We start from the raw sequence: 17,950 nt of genomic DNA, 5'->3' as shown, positions 1-17,950 counted from the left end.
AATAGCAGGCTCTGAAATTGAGGCAACAATTAATAGCCTACCCACCAAAAAAAGCCCAGGACCAGATGGATTCACAGCTGAATTCTACCAGAGGTACAAGGAGGAGCTGGTACCATTCCTTCTGAAACTATTCCAATCAATAGAAAAAGAGGGAATCCTCCCTAACTCATTTTATGAGGCCAGCATCATCCTGATACCAAAGCCTGGCAGAGACACAACAAAAAAAGAGAATTTTAGACCAATCTCCCTGATGAACATCGATGCAAAAATCCTCAATAAAATACTGGCAAACCGGATTCAGCAGCACATCAAAAAGCTTTTCCTGGTTTCTTAAGGTATGATCTTAGGTTATTGATTTGAGATCTTTTTTCCCAATTCTTTAGATTGTAGCAAAATAAACATAGCATAAAATTTGCCATCTTAATGGTATTGAATACCTGCATTATGTTGTGAACTATAGTCACCATCTACCTCCAGAACTCTTTTTTTTTTTTTTTTTTTTTTTTGAGACGGAGTCTCGCTCTTGTTGCCCAGGCTGGAGTGCAGTGGTGCAATCTCAGCTCACTGCAAGCTCCGCCTCCCGGGTTCACGCCATTCTCCTGCCTCAGCCTCCTGAGTAGCAGAACTCTTTAAAACTGAAACTGTATACCCATTAAACAATTGAACAAAATTGAACAACAACTCCCCATTCCCTGCTCTCCAGGCCCCCTGGCAGCCACTTTCTGTCTATGATTTTGACTACTCTTTTTTTTTTTTTTAATTTTGAAGATATGGTCTCACTCTGCCACTGAGGCTGGAGTGCAGTAGCACATGGTGTGTGCCACCATGTCCGGCTCATTTTAAAAATTTCTTGTAGAGACAGGGTCCCACTATATTGCCCAGGCTGGTCTCACACACCTGGGCTGGAGCAATCTTTCTACCTTCATCTCCCAAAGTGCTGGAATTATAGGTGCAAGCCACTGTGCCTGGTCTTGATTTTGACTACTCTTAGTACCTCATCTAAGGGGCATCATACAGCATTTGTCCTGTTGTGACCAACTTATTTCATTTAGCATAATGGCTTTAAGATTCATCCCTGTTGTAGCATATGTCAGAATTGCCTTTTTATAAAGGCCGAATAGTATTCCCTGTATGTATATACCACATTTTGCTTATCCATTTATGTGTCTGTGGACACTTGGGTTGCTTCCACCTTTTAGCTATTGCGAATAATACTGCTGTGAACACTGGTGCACCACTGTCTCCTCCAGACCCTGCCTGCTTTCAGTCCTTTGGGGTATATACCCGGAAGTGGAATTGCTGGAGCATATGGTAATTCTATTTTTAATTATTCAAGGAACCATTATACTGTTTTACACGGCACCTGTAGCATTTTACATTCCCACCAACAGTGCACAAGTGTTTCAGTTTCTCCACATCTTTGTCAACACTTAGATTATTTCTGTTTTTCTTTGTAGTAGCCATCCTGATGGGTGTGAGGTAGTATTGAGATCATCTTTTTTTTTTTTTTAAATGTAGGTGCTTATAGGTATAAATTTCCTTCTGAGCACTGTTTTTACTGTACCCTTAATTTTTCTTGGGTTATGTTTTCCTTTTCATTAATCTCAAAGTATTTTCTGATTTCACCTGTGATTTTTTTTCTTTGAGCCATTGGCTATTTAGGAGGATGTTGATTTTCACATATTTTAATTTTCTACATTTCTTTGTTCTTTCAAATTTTATTCTACTGTCTTTGGGGAACATGCTTTCTATGTTTTTTTTATCTTTTAAAATCTGTAGAGACTTGTTTTGTGACTTAACATTGTTTATCCTGTGTAATGTCCATATGCCCTTGAGAATAATATATTGTATTATTTTCAGTTGAAATAATTTATAGATGTTGACAATGTGTTATTAGAGGAAAATATATGTCATTTTAATCTGATGATTTAATATTTTGAGGCTATCCTTTTGACTTATATAAAGACTCCCTGTTTATGTTATCTTAATTTATTGGGAGGCACATCTGTGGCCAGAACATAGCATGTTTGAGAGTGACAGGTATGAATCTTGTTAGTGCCTATTACTGCCTGGTAACTGGCATCATGGGCAAGGAACTGTACTTCAGTAAATGGAGGACTTGGTTTGCTGTGAATGTTTTGAACACTGAATAAGTCCTTTGCTATTATATAATTTTTGAGAGCCTAAGCACATGATGTTTCATAGGTTATATGAATGGTTACTCTGCTTTACTATTATCACTAATTACCATAAAACATCCCCATGAAATGCATGTTTGCTACATGCTTGACCTGTCATTTAAATAGATCTGTTTTTACTGAGCTATGATTTATCTACAACAAAAAATGCATCCCTTGTACATGTATGGTTTGATAGTTTGATGCGTTTTGACAAATATATACACCTATATAAGTATCATCCCAACCAAGATAGCATTTAATCACTCCCAAAAGTTCCTTCTACCTTATGCAGTTACTAATATGCATTGTCACTATAGATTAAATTTCCTTTTCTAGAATTTCATAAAATGAAATGGTATTGTTAGTACTCCTGTGTCTAGCACTAAATATGTTTTTAAGATGAATTCATATTTTTGTGTGTATCAATATTCCTGTTTTTTGGGGAAGAGGTGTTACATTGTGTTAATATATTGCAGTTTATCCTTTCATCTGTTGATGAGCATTTGGATTGTATCCAGGTTTTGACTCTATGAGCAGAGCCTGTGTGAACATTCTTATACAGAATACTGGATAGTGTGCTTTCATTTTCATGTCCTTAAGGGAAATTATGGTTCTGTGATTTCATTTGATGTAAGCGTTAGATATATGTTATTTGATTTCCAAATATTTGGATATTTTTATGCTATCATTTTGTTATCAATTTGTAGTTTAATTTTGTTATGGTCAAGGAATGTACTTTGTATGACTTTAGTCCTTTCAAATTTATGGGTGTTTGTTTTATAGGACAGAATGTAGTCCATTTTGTTGAATTTTCCATGTACATGGGAAAAAATGGGTATAGTGCCATGGGTGGGTGGATTGTTGTGGAATGCCAGTCAGGTCACGTTGTATGATAGTGCCATTCAAGTATTCCATATCAGTAATTTTTTTTCTTGTGTTATCAAGTCATTGAGGGGGCATGTTGAAGTTTCCAGTAGATTTGTCTGTTTTTCCTTTCAGCTCTATCGATGTTTCCTTTATATATTTTGAAGTTCTATTATTGTGTTCATACACATTTAGAATTATGTTTTCTTGGGGGACTTAACCGTTTTATTATTATGTACCGTCTCTCTTTATCCCTGTTAGTATTCCTTGTTATGAAAACTGCTAATGGTAGTGAACTGATACAAGTATAGTTGGATTACAGTCTTACTCTGCCATTTTTCTAGATGATTGGTTATGTTTCTTCTGTTTTCTCTTTCTGTCTTTTGTGTATCAACCAAATAGTTTTTATGGTTTTTTTTTTAATTTAAAACTTTTTTTTGAGACAGGGTCTCACTCTGTCTCTCAGGATGGAGTACAGTGTTGCCATCACAGCTCACTGCATCCTCGACCTCTGGGGCTCAAGTGACCCTCCCACCTTAGGCCATTCCCTGCGCCCGTAGGAGCTGGGACCATTTCTGGCTAATTTTTGTATTTTTTATTTTTTTTTTGTAGAGATGAGGTTTCACAGTGTTGCCCAGGCTGGTCTCGAACTTCCGGCCTCAAGCCATCTGCCCGCCTCAGCTTCCCAAAGTGCTGGGATTATAGGTGTGAGCCACTGCACCCAAGCTATTTTATTTTCATTTCTCTCTTGAAAGTATTTGTAGTAGTGGCTCTCTGTTAAATTTTTTCATTTTTTTTCTCTCTGTACTTCAGTTTAGATACTTTCAGCGTATTTTCAAATTTACTGATCTTTCATTCTTACCTGATTAATTCCATCCATTTTTCACTTTACATATTTTTTGTCTCTAGAGTTTTATCTGGGCACTTTTTCATATATCATTTCTTCATGATTATGTGGATGATTTCCAGCATACTTTAATAGCTTGTATAAAGTCCTTGACTGCTAATTTCATCATCTTTGTTATTTCTGCATTCTCAGTTGACTGAATTTTCTGCTAGTTGTGTATGATAGTGTTCTTCTTCATATCATGTCTTCATATCATTTTATTGAATGCTTAGTATTTTGAATTTTACATTGTTGAGCATCAGGTGTTGTATTCCTGTTAAGGAGTGTTGGACTTTATTTTTCAGAAGTTGTTACATTTGTCTGTGGCTTATGTTGTTAGGCCATGTGTAGGTATGGTTGAGCTGCGTTGCTAGGGTCTGAACTCCCCTGTATATCCACTGAATGCTCTGGATTTTCAATAGATGCTTCACTGTGGTCTCATCTCTGACAACTGTGTGAACTTTGGATCTCTTTAGCATATTGCCCTGGTCACTTTTTGACCAGTTTCATGGAGTTTTTCACCTGTGCATGCGTGGGTTTTTCAGACAGTCTTCACTGATACTTGGAAACTGCCTCCAGGCAGAAAGTTGAGGCAAACTTCTGGCTTATCTAATTAATTTTCCTTCTTGTGGATTATCATTCAGTACTGCTTGTGGCCTCATGTCTTTAAAAAGTTAACCTCAACGTGTATTTTCAATCTGTTTTTCCAGTTTTCTAATTGTTTACAACGGGAGTGTATAGTCTGGTCTGTTTTTCCACCCTGGCTGGAAGTGGAAGTCATGGCCTACCATTTTATTTTCAAAGCTTGTTTTTTTTCCTACCCAGAATTATCCTGAAATGCCTCATCTATGATTACTAATAAGAGAGCCTGTTAATTTTGTTTGAAAAATTTAAAGGAACTAATTTACAGTTTTTCAACCATGTTATTAATAAAAATTAAATTTCCCTACTTTATCATAGTCTCCCTTTTTATCATAGTCTTTTGTCTATAACAGTTAAGGGACAGCGGGAAACTAGATGTATTATTAAGTAATTTTTACTTTTCTCGTTTTTTAGACCTAAGGATTGTCTTCGGTCTATTATGAGAAGAGTGAACCACAAAGATCCTCACGTTGCTATGCAGGCTTTGACTGTGAGTGGTTTTGTTTTAACCTGTACCACAAAATTATCTGCCACAGTGGAGCCCCTTTAACTTCTGATTTTGTGCTTTTAGCTTCTAGGAGCATGTGTGTCAAACTGTGGCAAAATTTTTCATTTAGAAGTATGTTCAAGAGATTTTGCTAGTGAAGTAAGCAACGTATTAAATAAGGTAAGGAGCATTATGTCCAAAAATTAATTAAGGCAGTCTTCTTTCTTCACATATTTTATTGTTTAAATCTTCACAAAGGACTATTCTGTGCTTTTTAAGAAATCCTTTCTAGGATGTGTCTATCCAATATATAAATAAATATTATGTTTTGCTGAAGAGACTGCAGATTCATGTAACTTTGAGTTAGTTTTTTCAAGCCATATTACAGTATTTTTAACCTGTTCTTTTCCATCATACTTTCATCTGATAAGAAACAGGTATTTCTGTATCTAATTAAATAATATCAGTCTATTTTAGGTACCGTTTTTGTAGGCACAAGATATTTTCCTAATGGAAAACCTTTCAGAAATACTGCCAAAAGTCTATGGCACCGTTGAGTTTTTATCTTTATCAATAAGGCCACTTCCTGGCCATCACAGGATTTAATACTGTACTGCTGTTCTTACTGGCCGAACCCGCAGCTGGAGTTGCCTCAAAAGTGGTGGTGGGAGAGTTCCCACAAGGAACTGCCCCAAACTGTTCCAGATAGGGCCAGATGAGAGTCCAAAAAAAGAGGCACTAAATGCCAGGGTGATCAGTCTAAAGCATTTATTAGGGAAACTTATGAGGGCTGCAGATTTATAGGAGGATTTAAGGAATTTGACTCAAGGTCGGGGCTGGTTTCTACGTTTTTAGCAACACATTTGATCTTTTGGTGTTTTGAGCCGCAACCTGAACAACTTTATCAGTGCCTGAAAATGTTCAAGGCCCCAGTTTGGGTCCAAACCTATGGTGGAAAACATGCAGCTGGCAGGGTCACAGAGCGGGACAAGGCACTCTGTTTTTCTGTTGGGACACAGCAAAAAGCAGGGAGAACTGGTGACCCTACAGCTGCCCACTCAACTGTGTAGAATTCCAGTCACACAATTCAGGAAAGTTTTAAATTTCCAATTAGTAATAGGTGAGTTTTCCCAGTAAAAATTTGTGCATTCTAAAGGTAATTATTTTTAGCTTATTTAGGGGGACTATTATAAATCAAGAGAAAGTTTTTGTTTGTTAAAAGGGAAAATGCCTGATGTTTTTGGGAAAAATGAGTAGTTCCAGGTTATAGTAGAAAAAAAGCTGTGTAGAAATATAGTGAGAATTTAAAATTCTATACTTTTTGAACATCATGGTTAAGTGATAATTCTTTCTCTCGCCTGCTTTATGCATTAATATTTAGTTATTTTCTACTAATTAATAAACATTGTCTTTTAATGTCCTGAATGTCCGTTGAGATGTACAACTGTTTATGAAGAGATTCTAATACCATGTTTTTTGTAATGTAGGTGAAAAATGTGGTATACAAACCTGTGTATAATAGTGCAAACAGCCATTTCAAAAAACGACTACCTGTAGGCAAGAGGACTTCTCTTTTTTTCTGAATGTTTTACAATGAACATACTGGTTTTGTACTTCATAACGTTCCATCTTTTTTTTTTTTTGTCTGAGACTGCGTCTCACTTTGTCACCCAGGCTGAAGTACAGTGGCGTGATCTCAGCTCACTGCAACCTCCGCCTTCCGGGTTCAAGCGATTCTTCTGCCTCAGCCTCCTGAGTAGCTGGGATTACAGGCATGCGCCCCCACTCCTGGCTGGTTTTTGTAAGTTTTAGTAGAGACGGGTTTTGCCATGTTGGTCAGGCTGGTCTCGAACTCCTGACCTTGTGATTGCCTGCCTCAGCCTCCCAAAGTGCTGGGATTACAGGTGTGAGCCACCCCGCCCAGCCAACATCCTGCCCTTTTTAAAAATTTCCTTTTATTAAACAAATTAAGTTCATGTATAGTCTCAATAAAGCATTTACAAATCCATTATATGCTCGCTGGCCAAAATACAGATTACGTACACTTAGGAAGAATTCTTTTTATTCTAATAGAGTAATCTAAAAGTCTAACCTTCTCCACTTTTAAAAGCTTTAGCTAATTATTTAGTAAACATTAATTTGAAATACATTTATGACATTTCATAGAGGAGTTAGCTTCACTTTTCTCTACTATCTGTGAAGGTTTCTTTATATCTATTACATCAAATAATAAGACTTTAGATTATTGCCACTATGAAGATACATCAGTATTTTAATGAACTGGCCAGGTTTTTTTCCATAAAGCAATGAGTAAAATAACTTATTTTGAAAACTCACTACATTTATCTCTTTCTTTAATACAGAAGAAAAGTGCCCTGCACACCTGCCTTAGACTAACCTGAATCAGTGTTGTACATCAACCATAAAGAGTTAACGTTATTTTGAGCTGCATGCGGTGGTTCATGCCTGTAATCGCAGCACTTTGGGAGGCTGAGGTGGGCGAATCACTTGAGGTCAGGAGTTCAAGACCAGCCTGGCCAAAATGGTGAAATCCCGCTTCTGCTAAAAGTACAAAAACTAGCTGGGCATTGTGGTGCGCGCCTATAATCCTACTCGGGAGGTTGAGACAGGAGAATCGCTTGAACTCCTCCCCCTCCTGGGAGGCGGAGGTTGCAGTGAGCTGAGATCCAGCTGCTGTACTCCAGCCTGGGCCACAGGGTGAGACTGTCTCAGGGAAAAAAAAAAGTTATGTTATTTTGAAGAAATTAAATTTTCAAGATGATTAGCATGCAGTGTATCTCAAACCAGGCCCCAGATAGTTAAGCATCATGGAAAAAATGCATAGTCCTGAACATTAAGAAGTCAGGAAATCGGAATAAAGGAACTATATCGTTTATTCTCACCTTCCAACTTTCGTATTGCTTTGCAAAAAGCAAACAGACATTTTTCCTTGTCTTACTGATGTACAAACCTTACTTCATTGCAAAATATTCTGAAGTCCTTTCAGATCTCCAAAATGTTATTACCTATTTAATGCTTTAATTTTGAAGTGAGATATATATTATGGGTTTTTTTATAGTGCGAACATTCGTTTTATTTCTAATAAGTATATTTTCTTATTTGTCTATAGCTATGCGTAATTTGTAATCAAAAAAATCTATAACTTTATAATTTTATATTTAAAATGTCTGTATTAAATCATTGGCTAGGAAATTGGTGCTCTTTTATTTCTTTTTCTATTTTACAGGGTCATCCTAAAGTATGTGAAAAATTAAAGGCTCTTATGGTTGAATGGACAGATGAATTTAAGAATGACCCACAGCTTAGTCTAATATCAGCAATGATTAAGAATCTTAAGGAGCAAGGAGTTACGTTCCCAGCTATTGGCTCTCAGGTATTTTGGGAATGAAGCTGTGTGTGTGCTGCAGTTTGTTTGTCTTAAATAGCTATGTTTATTTGAATTTTTTTCTTCATTCCCTGGTAATTTTTTTACTACTTCAGAGGAATTTTCATTAGTAATACTAATTGTATTAGTAACTAGTTGTATTGGTAGTTAGTAATACTAGTTTTCTGGCATTCAGAGGTGCCAGAAAAGTGTTACAATGGAATATTAATGTGCTCCAGCCTCTCTCCTTCTTTATAAATGAATTGGTTTAACAATTTGCAGTTTTTGAAATTTTTTGGTATAGTTTTTGTTTGTTTGTTTTTGAGACGGAGTCTAACTCTTGTCACCCAGGATGCAGTGCAGGGACGTGATCTTGGCTCACTGCAACCTCTGCCTCCTGGGTTCAAGCGATTCTTCTGCCTCAGGCTCCTGAGTAGCTGGGACTACAGGCATGCAAGGCCACACCTGGAATTTTTTTTTTTTTTTTTTAATAGAGATGGGTTTCACCTTGTTTGCCAGGCTGGTTTCAAACTCCTGACCTCAGGTGATCTGCCTGTCTTGGCCTCCCAAAGTGCTGGGATTACAGGTGTGAGCCACCAGCCCGGCCAGTACAGTTTTAATAATAGACAAAAAATAGCTTTATTAATTAGATAACATTATCTTGTTAAATGCTCTTAATGCTATAATTGTCTACAAAGAATGACAGCTGAAAAATCAGGATATCCTTAGAAGTTAGGGATGACTTGAGAGATTCTTTTGATGAGGAAATTTATGAATTCCTGTATTTTAACAATGAGAGGACTCTAGAAGGGGTAAATGAGAAGAGAAGCACCTGAAGTATTTCTCCTTAGTAAGAGCTGACCAGTAAAGAAGTCTTCCTTTCCCCAGTGGATATGACTAAATAGCTAAACTTTCCTCTCCTGTCTGCCCTTGTGCCAAAAAAATTCAATCTTTAATTTATGTCATATAGAGAAAAAATCAAGAAATGTCTTTTTTATTCCTATTTCTATTTTGGGTAACCTTCCTTTAGGATGCCCAACTAATCAAGAAGCTTAAAATATGTGCTGATTTACTACACTATCTTTCCCCAGTTTATTGACTGGGACAGACTATAATGAGTGACGTAAAACCATGAATGGAAATCTGTGAGTGTGGAGGGCTTACATTTTGACCACTTCAGGGAGTCATGTAGCTTGTCTGCTTTCATCCAGACCTACTAGATGTGCTTTCTTCCCAAGGCATTTCCAGTTTATCTGAGCGCTCTTGAGATGTGAAAACTCAAAAATGTATTTGGGAGAGGAAGGAAGCAAAGGACATTTTTCTTCTTAAAAAAATTTTTAATTTTTGATTGGCTTTACAGTGATAAATTATGTCTTTGAAAATTCATTCATTCGTAATTGATAGCTGGTTTTTACTACTCAGTCTAGTTTCTAGAATCTGTATAATTAAGGAATAATCTTAAGCAGGATAATCCAAGACGTTATATATTCGTTGACAACAGAAACAATGTTTATTTATCAAAGAGTAGACTCACTGCAGAGAACCCACCTAGAATAGGTAGAGAAAATGCAAGCCCACTAAATATCTAGAGTCTTTGGTTCTTGTTAACTCAGAACGTGGTTTGACCAGCATCACTGGCATGACCTAGAAACTTGTTAGAAATGCAGCATGGTTGAACCCACTCCAGACCTATGGGTTCATTATCTCCATTTTAACAAGATCTTCAGAAGATTTATATGCACATTGAGGTTTGCTCTAGAGGACAGCCTTCAGTCCAAGTGAAAAGCGCATTTCAGTCCACAAAGGGACTTACTCTTGTAAGAAAAGGAAGAATTAATGATTGTGCCATATGTACCCTTGTTTGGTTAATCTACAATCTTAGCCACGGAAACAGTTTTAGGGAGCCTCTAATCTAATCCGCTCATTTTTACAGATGAGGAAACTGAGACTCAGAGTGGTTAAGTGACTTGCCCAGGGCCACAGCTCATAGTTGACAGCTGGAACTGGAGCATAGGCATGCTGATTCTCAGTTCAGTGTTCTTTTCACTGCCCGAGTCTGCCTTCTTTGATAGAGAGGTTAGTGAATATGTGTCTGTCCAGACCAGGCTTCCAATGGAGTGAACACTGGCAAGAGCATTATGTCTTGATTGGTAGAGAAACTAGCTTATTCTCTTGTTCAAGAGATTAAGGACATAGAGGAACAATAGTAAAGACAGGACTTACTTTTCATCCTTTGATCTAGATGTTATAAAGTATGTAACAGCTTATCTTGTCGTAGTAGCTATATTTCACCTACAAGAAATATATATATAAAGTAAAATATGATGAGGTAGAATGATTTTTTTTAGTGGTTTCTGAAAAGCTTATTAGAAACCCTACATGTAAAGAGCTTCACATTAAATGAAAAAAATAAATCATCCAAGTTCAATTGCAGAACTCCCTGTAGATTTTAAAGCCACTTAGTTACTTAAGTTATTACTGTGTTTTCATCAGACTAGATTTTTGTTAGGGCATGCTTAACAAAAACCTCTGAAGATATATTTTTCTTTTCTTTTTTTTAGCCTGGCTAATTTTTTTGTATTTTTGGTAGAAACGGGGTTTCACCATGTTAGCCAGGATGATCTCAATCTCCTGACCTCATGATCTGCCCGCCTCAGCCTCCCAAAATGCTGGAATTACAGGCATGAGCCACCGTGCCCGGCCAGGCATTTATTTTTAAAAGAGCTGAGAAGAAAAAAACTTTTTGAGGTTCATGGAATACAACGTTAAATACTCTCAATTCTGATCTATCTCTAGTTTCAATTTTCTTTAGATAATGTTTTAATTATCAGACACTTCTGAAAACTAAAGGTATGCCTGGTCAGAAATAACTTTTGTGGTTTATATAAATTTTTGTTCACAATTTGGCAAACTTCACAATTAGACAGATTTGAACTTTTATGGTGTGTGAAGAAATCTCTACCAGTCGAGAAGTGCAGAAACAAACTGTGATATGTGAAGCAGTATGTTCCTGAAGTGCACTTTTCATTCAAAGTTCCTTTTTTTTTTTGAGACGGAGTCTCGCTCTGTCGCCCAGGCTGGGGTGCAGCAGCCAGATCTCAGCTCACTGCAAGCTCTGCCTCCCAGGTTTACGCCATTCCCCTGCCTCAGCCTCCCGAGTATCTGGGACTACAGGCGTCCGCCACCGCGCCCAGCTAGTTTTTTGTGTATTTTTTTAGTAGAGACGGGGTTTCACCGTGTTAGCCAGGATGGTCTCTATCTCCTGACCTCGTGATCCACCCGTCTCGGCCTCCCAAAGTGCTGGGATTACAGGCTTGAGCCACCGCACCCAGCCTCAAAGTTCCTTTTTATCATCAGGTTCTAAATGTAACAATAACACGTGTCTTATTTAGTAGCCGACTACAGTAGCAATGCTGCTAGCCTACTTCTATCTTTACATCAAAAGTTAGTGCTAACAAAACTGCATCATCATGAGTCAGGTGACTTTATCACTTTTCTTAATATTTTTACATTATTTTCTTCTGTACTCAGATGAAAAAAATATACTTAGAAAAACATATCTTAGCTGGGCATGGTGGTGGGTGCTTGTAGTCCCATCTATTTGGGAGGCTGAGGCAGGAGAATGGCGTGAACCCGGGAGGCGGAGCTTGCGGTGAGCTGAGATCGTGCCACTGCACTTCAGCCTGGGTGACAGAGCAGGACTCTGTCTCATAGATAAATAAATAAATAAATGCCTGTGTGTTTGTTTGACGATACGAAATCCAGTAAGTGAGGAGTGTAGAACTGTATTTTACTATAATGTTGAATATTTTTCCTTTCATACCCTCAACAAACATTTATTGATTGCTTGTAATATTTAGGCTCATTCCCTCAGGCAACATACAGTCTGGTTGTGGAGACAGACATGTAATCAGACAATTATAACAGAAGCTGAGATTATTGCCTGTTACAATGTTCCAGTCACTGTTCTAAGTGCTGTACATGTGGCAATTTGAATGTTTTTTAGAATTCCATTTTTAAATTGTTTGCCCTGAGAATGACAATATACATTCATAACTTTTCATGATCTACTTTGAGTTAATATTTGATGTAAAATATAGAAACTGTGCATCCATAGAGGTCTATTTACACTGTAGTTGTCATGTGTATTACCTCTACATACATTATAAGCCCTGGAGGTAATGTTACATGCTTTTTGTTTTAAACCCTGAATGAGCCCATCTCATCTAATGTTGGAATCACATGTGTTAATTTAATATTCTAAATAGGCTGTGAGGTGCCCATGAAGTGTAGGTGCTATTATTGTACTCATTTTATTGATGAGGAATTTGAGGCACCAAGGCTAAGTTGCCCAATGTCATCCAGCTAGAAAGTGGGAGATCTGGGATTTGATCTCATGTCTGCCTGACTCCATAACTTACATTCTTAACCACTCAAATTACAGTACCTTGTTTAAAGGTGTTATAAGAACAAACAAGAGAATGTGTAATTAACAGGTTTAGGGATGCTTCCTTCATCGAGTGTGATATTTTAGCTGATTACTGACTGATGTGTTCAAACTCAAAAGGGAAAAAGTGAATGGAGCAAAAGAAGCCATAGTGGGAGAACATTGTGAGTAGAAGCAAATGAGTGTCAGACTTGTAAAGTACTGGTATATAGACCGCTCAGGAACTGCTGGCAGTTTCTGGTAACTGGTAGAATGATTGGAGATGAGGTTGGTAAGATAGGCGAAATTCTGATTTGCCTTGAATGCTTTGCAAAAACTGAGAGGCCATGGAAGCCCATAGGCTTGGAAACTTATAATTCCAGAAGTGTGAATTGATTTATATGTTTGTTTGTTGTGCATTCCCTTATTTATGTAATTTAATAGAGGCAGTGATATACTGTCAGAATTAGCTACTTGTAATTTGGTTTACAAAGTAGGATTTTTGAGCATTTATATTGTTATATATGTATATGTATATGAGTTCCTGAAGATAACATCCTGATACATGATCCAAAAGGAAATGATAAATATAACTATTAATAGATATTAAAATTTTTTTTAACTATTTATGTTTAAAGTAATTATCTCTTTCTGTCTCCCAGCCCCTTTTCTGGTTTTGGAGGTTTTTTTTTTTGAGACAGAGTCTCGCTGTGTCGCCCAGGCTGGAGTGCAGTGGCGCGATCTCGGCTCACTGCAAGCTCCGCCTCCCGGGGTCACGCCATTCTCCCGCCTCAGCTTCCGAGTAGCTGGGACTACAGGCGCCCGCCACCGCGCCCGGCTAGTTTTTTGTATTTTTAGTAGAGACGGGGTTTCACCATGTTAGCCAGGATGGTCTCGATCTCCTGACCTCGTGATCCACCCGCCTCGGCCTCCCAAAGTGCTGGGATTACAGGCTTAAGCCACCGCGCTCGGCCTGGAGTTTTTTTAAAACACATTGAAATCTTCTCTAGGCTGTCTTCTCTGGTTTGTGTACCATATGCTTTTAGTTGAACTTCTTGACACAGACCTGGGAGGGTATGCCTAGGTTGCCTCCTGTAAGTGTCCGGTTGCTCTCTGTGTCCTCCAATTCGGATTCTTTTCCCTCTCCCTTTAAGGTGGAAGCTGCCGCAGTTTGGATTTCTTTTTTCAGTAATCTGTGCTAGATTGATGAGAAAAGTTTTGCAAATTCTTAGGGGTAGGTAAGAGGAGGAGAATTTGATAACAACCGTCAAATACTGTGTTCCTCTTTTTTGTCAGGCTGCAGAACAAGCAAAAGCAAGCCCAGCTCTTGCAGCCAAGGATCCTGGTACTGTGGCTAACAAAAAAGAAGAAGAAGATTTAGCAAAAGGTGCGTTTTTAAGTCCCTGATGGTGGGAAGAAGATAAGCCTCTGTTTTTTCTCTGAGATATTTAAAGATAAAATAAATAGAACTTTATAGCAAAAGCTGAAATCTACTGTGTTGCCCTCCTCAGTATTCTTTCCTTTCCTCTTGAGATGCAATTACTGTTACCTGTGTCCTTTGAATCTATGTTTTTATGACAGTTTTTTACTATACTGTGTATCCAAAAACAATATCAAGTGCTTTTTTGTGTCTAACAAATTTGTTTTTCATAGGTAGTACACTTGAAGTGCCATTTGCCACTTGCTTTTCTCATGCAACATTATGTTTAAGATCTATTCATGTGACATATCCATTAACTGTTCTGTAATATTCCAGTGTACTAATGAGTGTACCACATTTTTCTATCTTTCTACTGATGGATGTGTGGATTCTTTCTGATTATTATTATTATTTTTTTACTAAAATTAAGCTGCAGTGAATATTCTTGTACATATTCTCTGTGCACATATATGTGACTGTCTCTATTATGTGTGACTAAAAGCAATATTGTTGGATCATGGCATTCGTACATCTTCAGTTTTGCTAAATGGTTGTATGATTTCCTTTTCCATTAGCAGTGTATGAAAGCTATTATTAATCTCTGACAACACTTAGTAATCTTAAGAGTTTAACTTTTGTGAATCTGGTAGGTTTAAAATGATGTCCTGTTATTTTAATTTTAATTTTTTTGATTGCTAGTGAGACTGAGTTCTTTTTTGTATATTCACTGGTCATTATGATTTTCTCTTGGGTAAATTGTCTTTTGTTAAATAAAATAATGATATGTAGAAGTCTTTATTTGAAATACTAATTTGTTATCTAATTATTGTAGATATCTACTCCTGGTTTTTGACCTTAACTTTGATAATGGTGTATTTCATCAAGTAGAAATTTTAAGTTTTGAGAAGGCCAGAGCTGTTTGCTTTTTTGTTATGATTTTTACTTTTTAGTGGCTTTTAAAAAATATTGTTCTCTACCTCAGGGTCCTAAAATATAGTTTTCTATATTGACTTTTAGTAGCTTTAAAGTTTTGTTTTCATGTTGGTTCTTTATTAATCTAAAACAAGAGTGGAGGAGCAGAAAGGGCTCTGGATTGAGTTGAAAGCAGCATAATCAATGCCCTGAGATTACATTTCAGAACCTGAATGACATGGTGATGGTCTGCACTGGGGGAGTAGTGGTGGAGATAGAGGAGACACATTTGAGATCTATTTTGGTGGATTTGTTACATTGAGTCTTTAGACTGATAAGAATTACCCTTGGAGCAATAAAATCATGATTCTCCAAGATTACCTTTAAAGCTTTGATTTAGTAAGTCTGCAGTGAAGCTTGATACTCTTGACTTTCCAGGCAATTTTGATGATTATTTTGAAAACTTAAGCTATAGGAATACATTTAAAAGGTCAAGGAAAATGTAAAATATCTGCAGCTGAAAAAGAAAAGTAGATCTAAGAGTTTGTATTTTTTATTACCCAGAATAATTTACACTGTATTTGTTCAGTAAAAATAGGAGTTACCATGCTGCTCCGATTTTGTTAATTTATTTTTAAAGTTTCAGTTGTGAATGAATGAATAAAACTGACAAAATGATTTTTGTTCAATATATCAGGATATGTTCTAGTTTCTAACTATGCTGTTGAAGGAAGAATACCTTTTACCTTGATGTCTTTTTCTACTTCTTCAGATTGTTGGATATAATAATATTTTGGATTTTTAAAAACTCATTGTTTTCTAGCCATTGAGTTGTCTCTCAAGGAACAAAGGCAGCAGTCAACCACCCTTTCCACTTTGTATCCAAGCACATCCAACCTCTTAACTAACCACCAACATGAAGGCCGGAAAGTTCGTGCTATATATGACTTTGAAGCTGCTGAAGATAATGAACTTACTTTTAAAGCTGGAGAAATTATTACAGTTCTTGATGACAGGTAATGTTAATATTACATTTAAAATTTGTATGAAAGTATGTATGGCTTCGGTGTTTCATATTATTCCTGTTGCTTGCAGTTACCAAATATAATAATAAATATTGACCCAGATGCTTCTCTGTATGGCAGACAGTTGGCTGATTTGCTTGTGTTATACTCAGTAATTCTTATTTTGTCATCTAATTTTTTTCTTATTTCTTAGTTTTTAATTTGTTTTGGTGGCCTAGTTTAATCTATTCAGTTTTGGTTCTACCTAATAATATAGATTGTTAGATTATTTAAAAAGGTACGGTTCTGGAAAAACACTGAGTATGTATATGTACTTAATGGAATTTGTAAGAAATATATTATCTATTGAGTTTTTTTACACAGAACAGTATGTCCGTATGGAACAACTTCATTTTATATGGAATTATACACATATTCAGGAGGTGATACAGTGCATCAGTTTTTTTACTATAGCTTTGTGATGTTTTACTTGAAAATGAATTGTCACTAATGCTTGTTACTGATAATGCAGTATTAAAATTTGCAGGTGTTTTTTAAAAATCAGCTCAAATTGATTTAAAGTTATTCCTGTAGTGTCTTTCTTACTTACTGCATTAGTCCATTTGGGCTGCCATAACAAACTACCATAGACTAACTGGTTTAGAAACAACAGGAATTTATTCCTCACAGTTTTGGAGTATAAGTCCATGGTCAAGGACCCGACAGATTCGCTGTATGTGGAAGGCCCACTTTCTGGTTTGTAGAAAGCTGTCATTTTGCTGTGTCTTCCTGTGGCAGCAGGGGCAATGAGCTTTCTGGGGTCTCTTTTATAAGGTTGCAAATGCCGTTCATGACCTAATTGTTTTCCAAAGGCCCCCCCTTCTGATACCATTGCTTTGGGGGTTGGGATTTCAACCTATGAATTTTGGGAAGACACAAACATTCAGACATATTTTACATGTTTTTTTTTTATTTGTTTGTTTGGTTTTTTGAGTGGAAGAAAATGAAGTAAAATTTGAGCTGGTTGGCTGGAAATTGCACAAAACCTTGCATCTGTTCTTTCAAAAATATTTATTGAGTGCTTGCTAGCTTTCCATGTACTAGAGTTTACACCTAGGAGTGTACTCTTTGTGAATGTTTTACACTGTGAACAGCGTCATCTTTCATATTTGTTCTGTTGGGAGATAAAAAGAAAAACCTTGCTGATGTGAACTGGAAAGAGCAATGATTTAGGAATGGAGACTGAAAGTGAGAGCCTGTCTTTATATCTCATTACAAAGACTTCTTACTCTGGAGCCTATGAACCACCTGAAGCTGACAATTTTTTCATGTGGGTGCCTGTTTTTTGGGAGAGAGTCCATAACTGCAAAGCATGCATCGACAGTCAAAAGGATAAACAACCCTGTGTTTAATAGCTTCTTACCTTTTCTGAGTCTTCTCAGAAATAATAAAGGAAGATTCATTGGCCTTTTCAGTGGATTATTGTGAGATTCAAATTTTGTAATAGTGTAAGTTAAATACTACAAAAGATAAAGATTTATAGAAATGAAAATGTTGTGGTAAAGCATTGTTTTCTGTTTGTCATAGTGATCCTAACTGGTGGAAAGGTGAAACCCATCAAGGCATAGGGTTATTTCCTTCTAATTTTGTGACTGCAGATCTCACTGCTGAACCAGAAATGAGTAAGTATTTTCCAGCCTGCCAATAAATGATGTTTTCTAATCCTTTTCTTAATGAAAGTTGA

The 17,950-nt window shown here is 36.8% G+C and overlaps 1 protein-coding gene across 3 annotated transcripts in view; it reads left to right on the top strand.

Moving 5' to 3' along the window:
• Positions 1–17,950, top strand: part of STAM (signal transducing adaptor molecule) — a 74,612-nt gene that overhangs the window by 39,787 nt on the left and 16,875 nt on the right. For all 3 annotated transcript variants that reach the window (XM_023223181.2, XM_023223182.2, XM_023223183.1), the window contains 6 exons: positions 4,987–5,062; positions 5,144–5,239; positions 8,307–8,453; positions 14,167–14,257; positions 16,026–16,218; positions 17,794–17,888. In XM_023223181.2, the coding sequence (XP_023078949.1) occupies positions 4,987–5,062; positions 5,144–5,239; positions 8,307–8,453; positions 14,167–14,257; positions 16,026–16,218; positions 17,794–17,888 (698 nt within the window). The remainder of the gene's footprint in view (positions 1–4,986; positions 5,063–5,143; positions 5,240–8,306; positions 8,454–14,166; positions 14,258–16,025; positions 16,219–17,793; positions 17,889–17,950) is intronic.

Source organism: Piliocolobus tephrosceles, chromosome 9, assembly GCF_002776525.5.
Source record: "Piliocolobus tephrosceles isolate RC106 chromosome 9, ASM277652v3, whole genome shotgun sequence".
Classification (NCBI taxonomy): domain Eukaryota; kingdom Metazoa; phylum Chordata; class Mammalia; order Primates; family Cercopithecidae; genus Piliocolobus; species Piliocolobus tephrosceles.
This window is presented reverse-complemented; position numbering and strand designations above follow the sequence as displayed.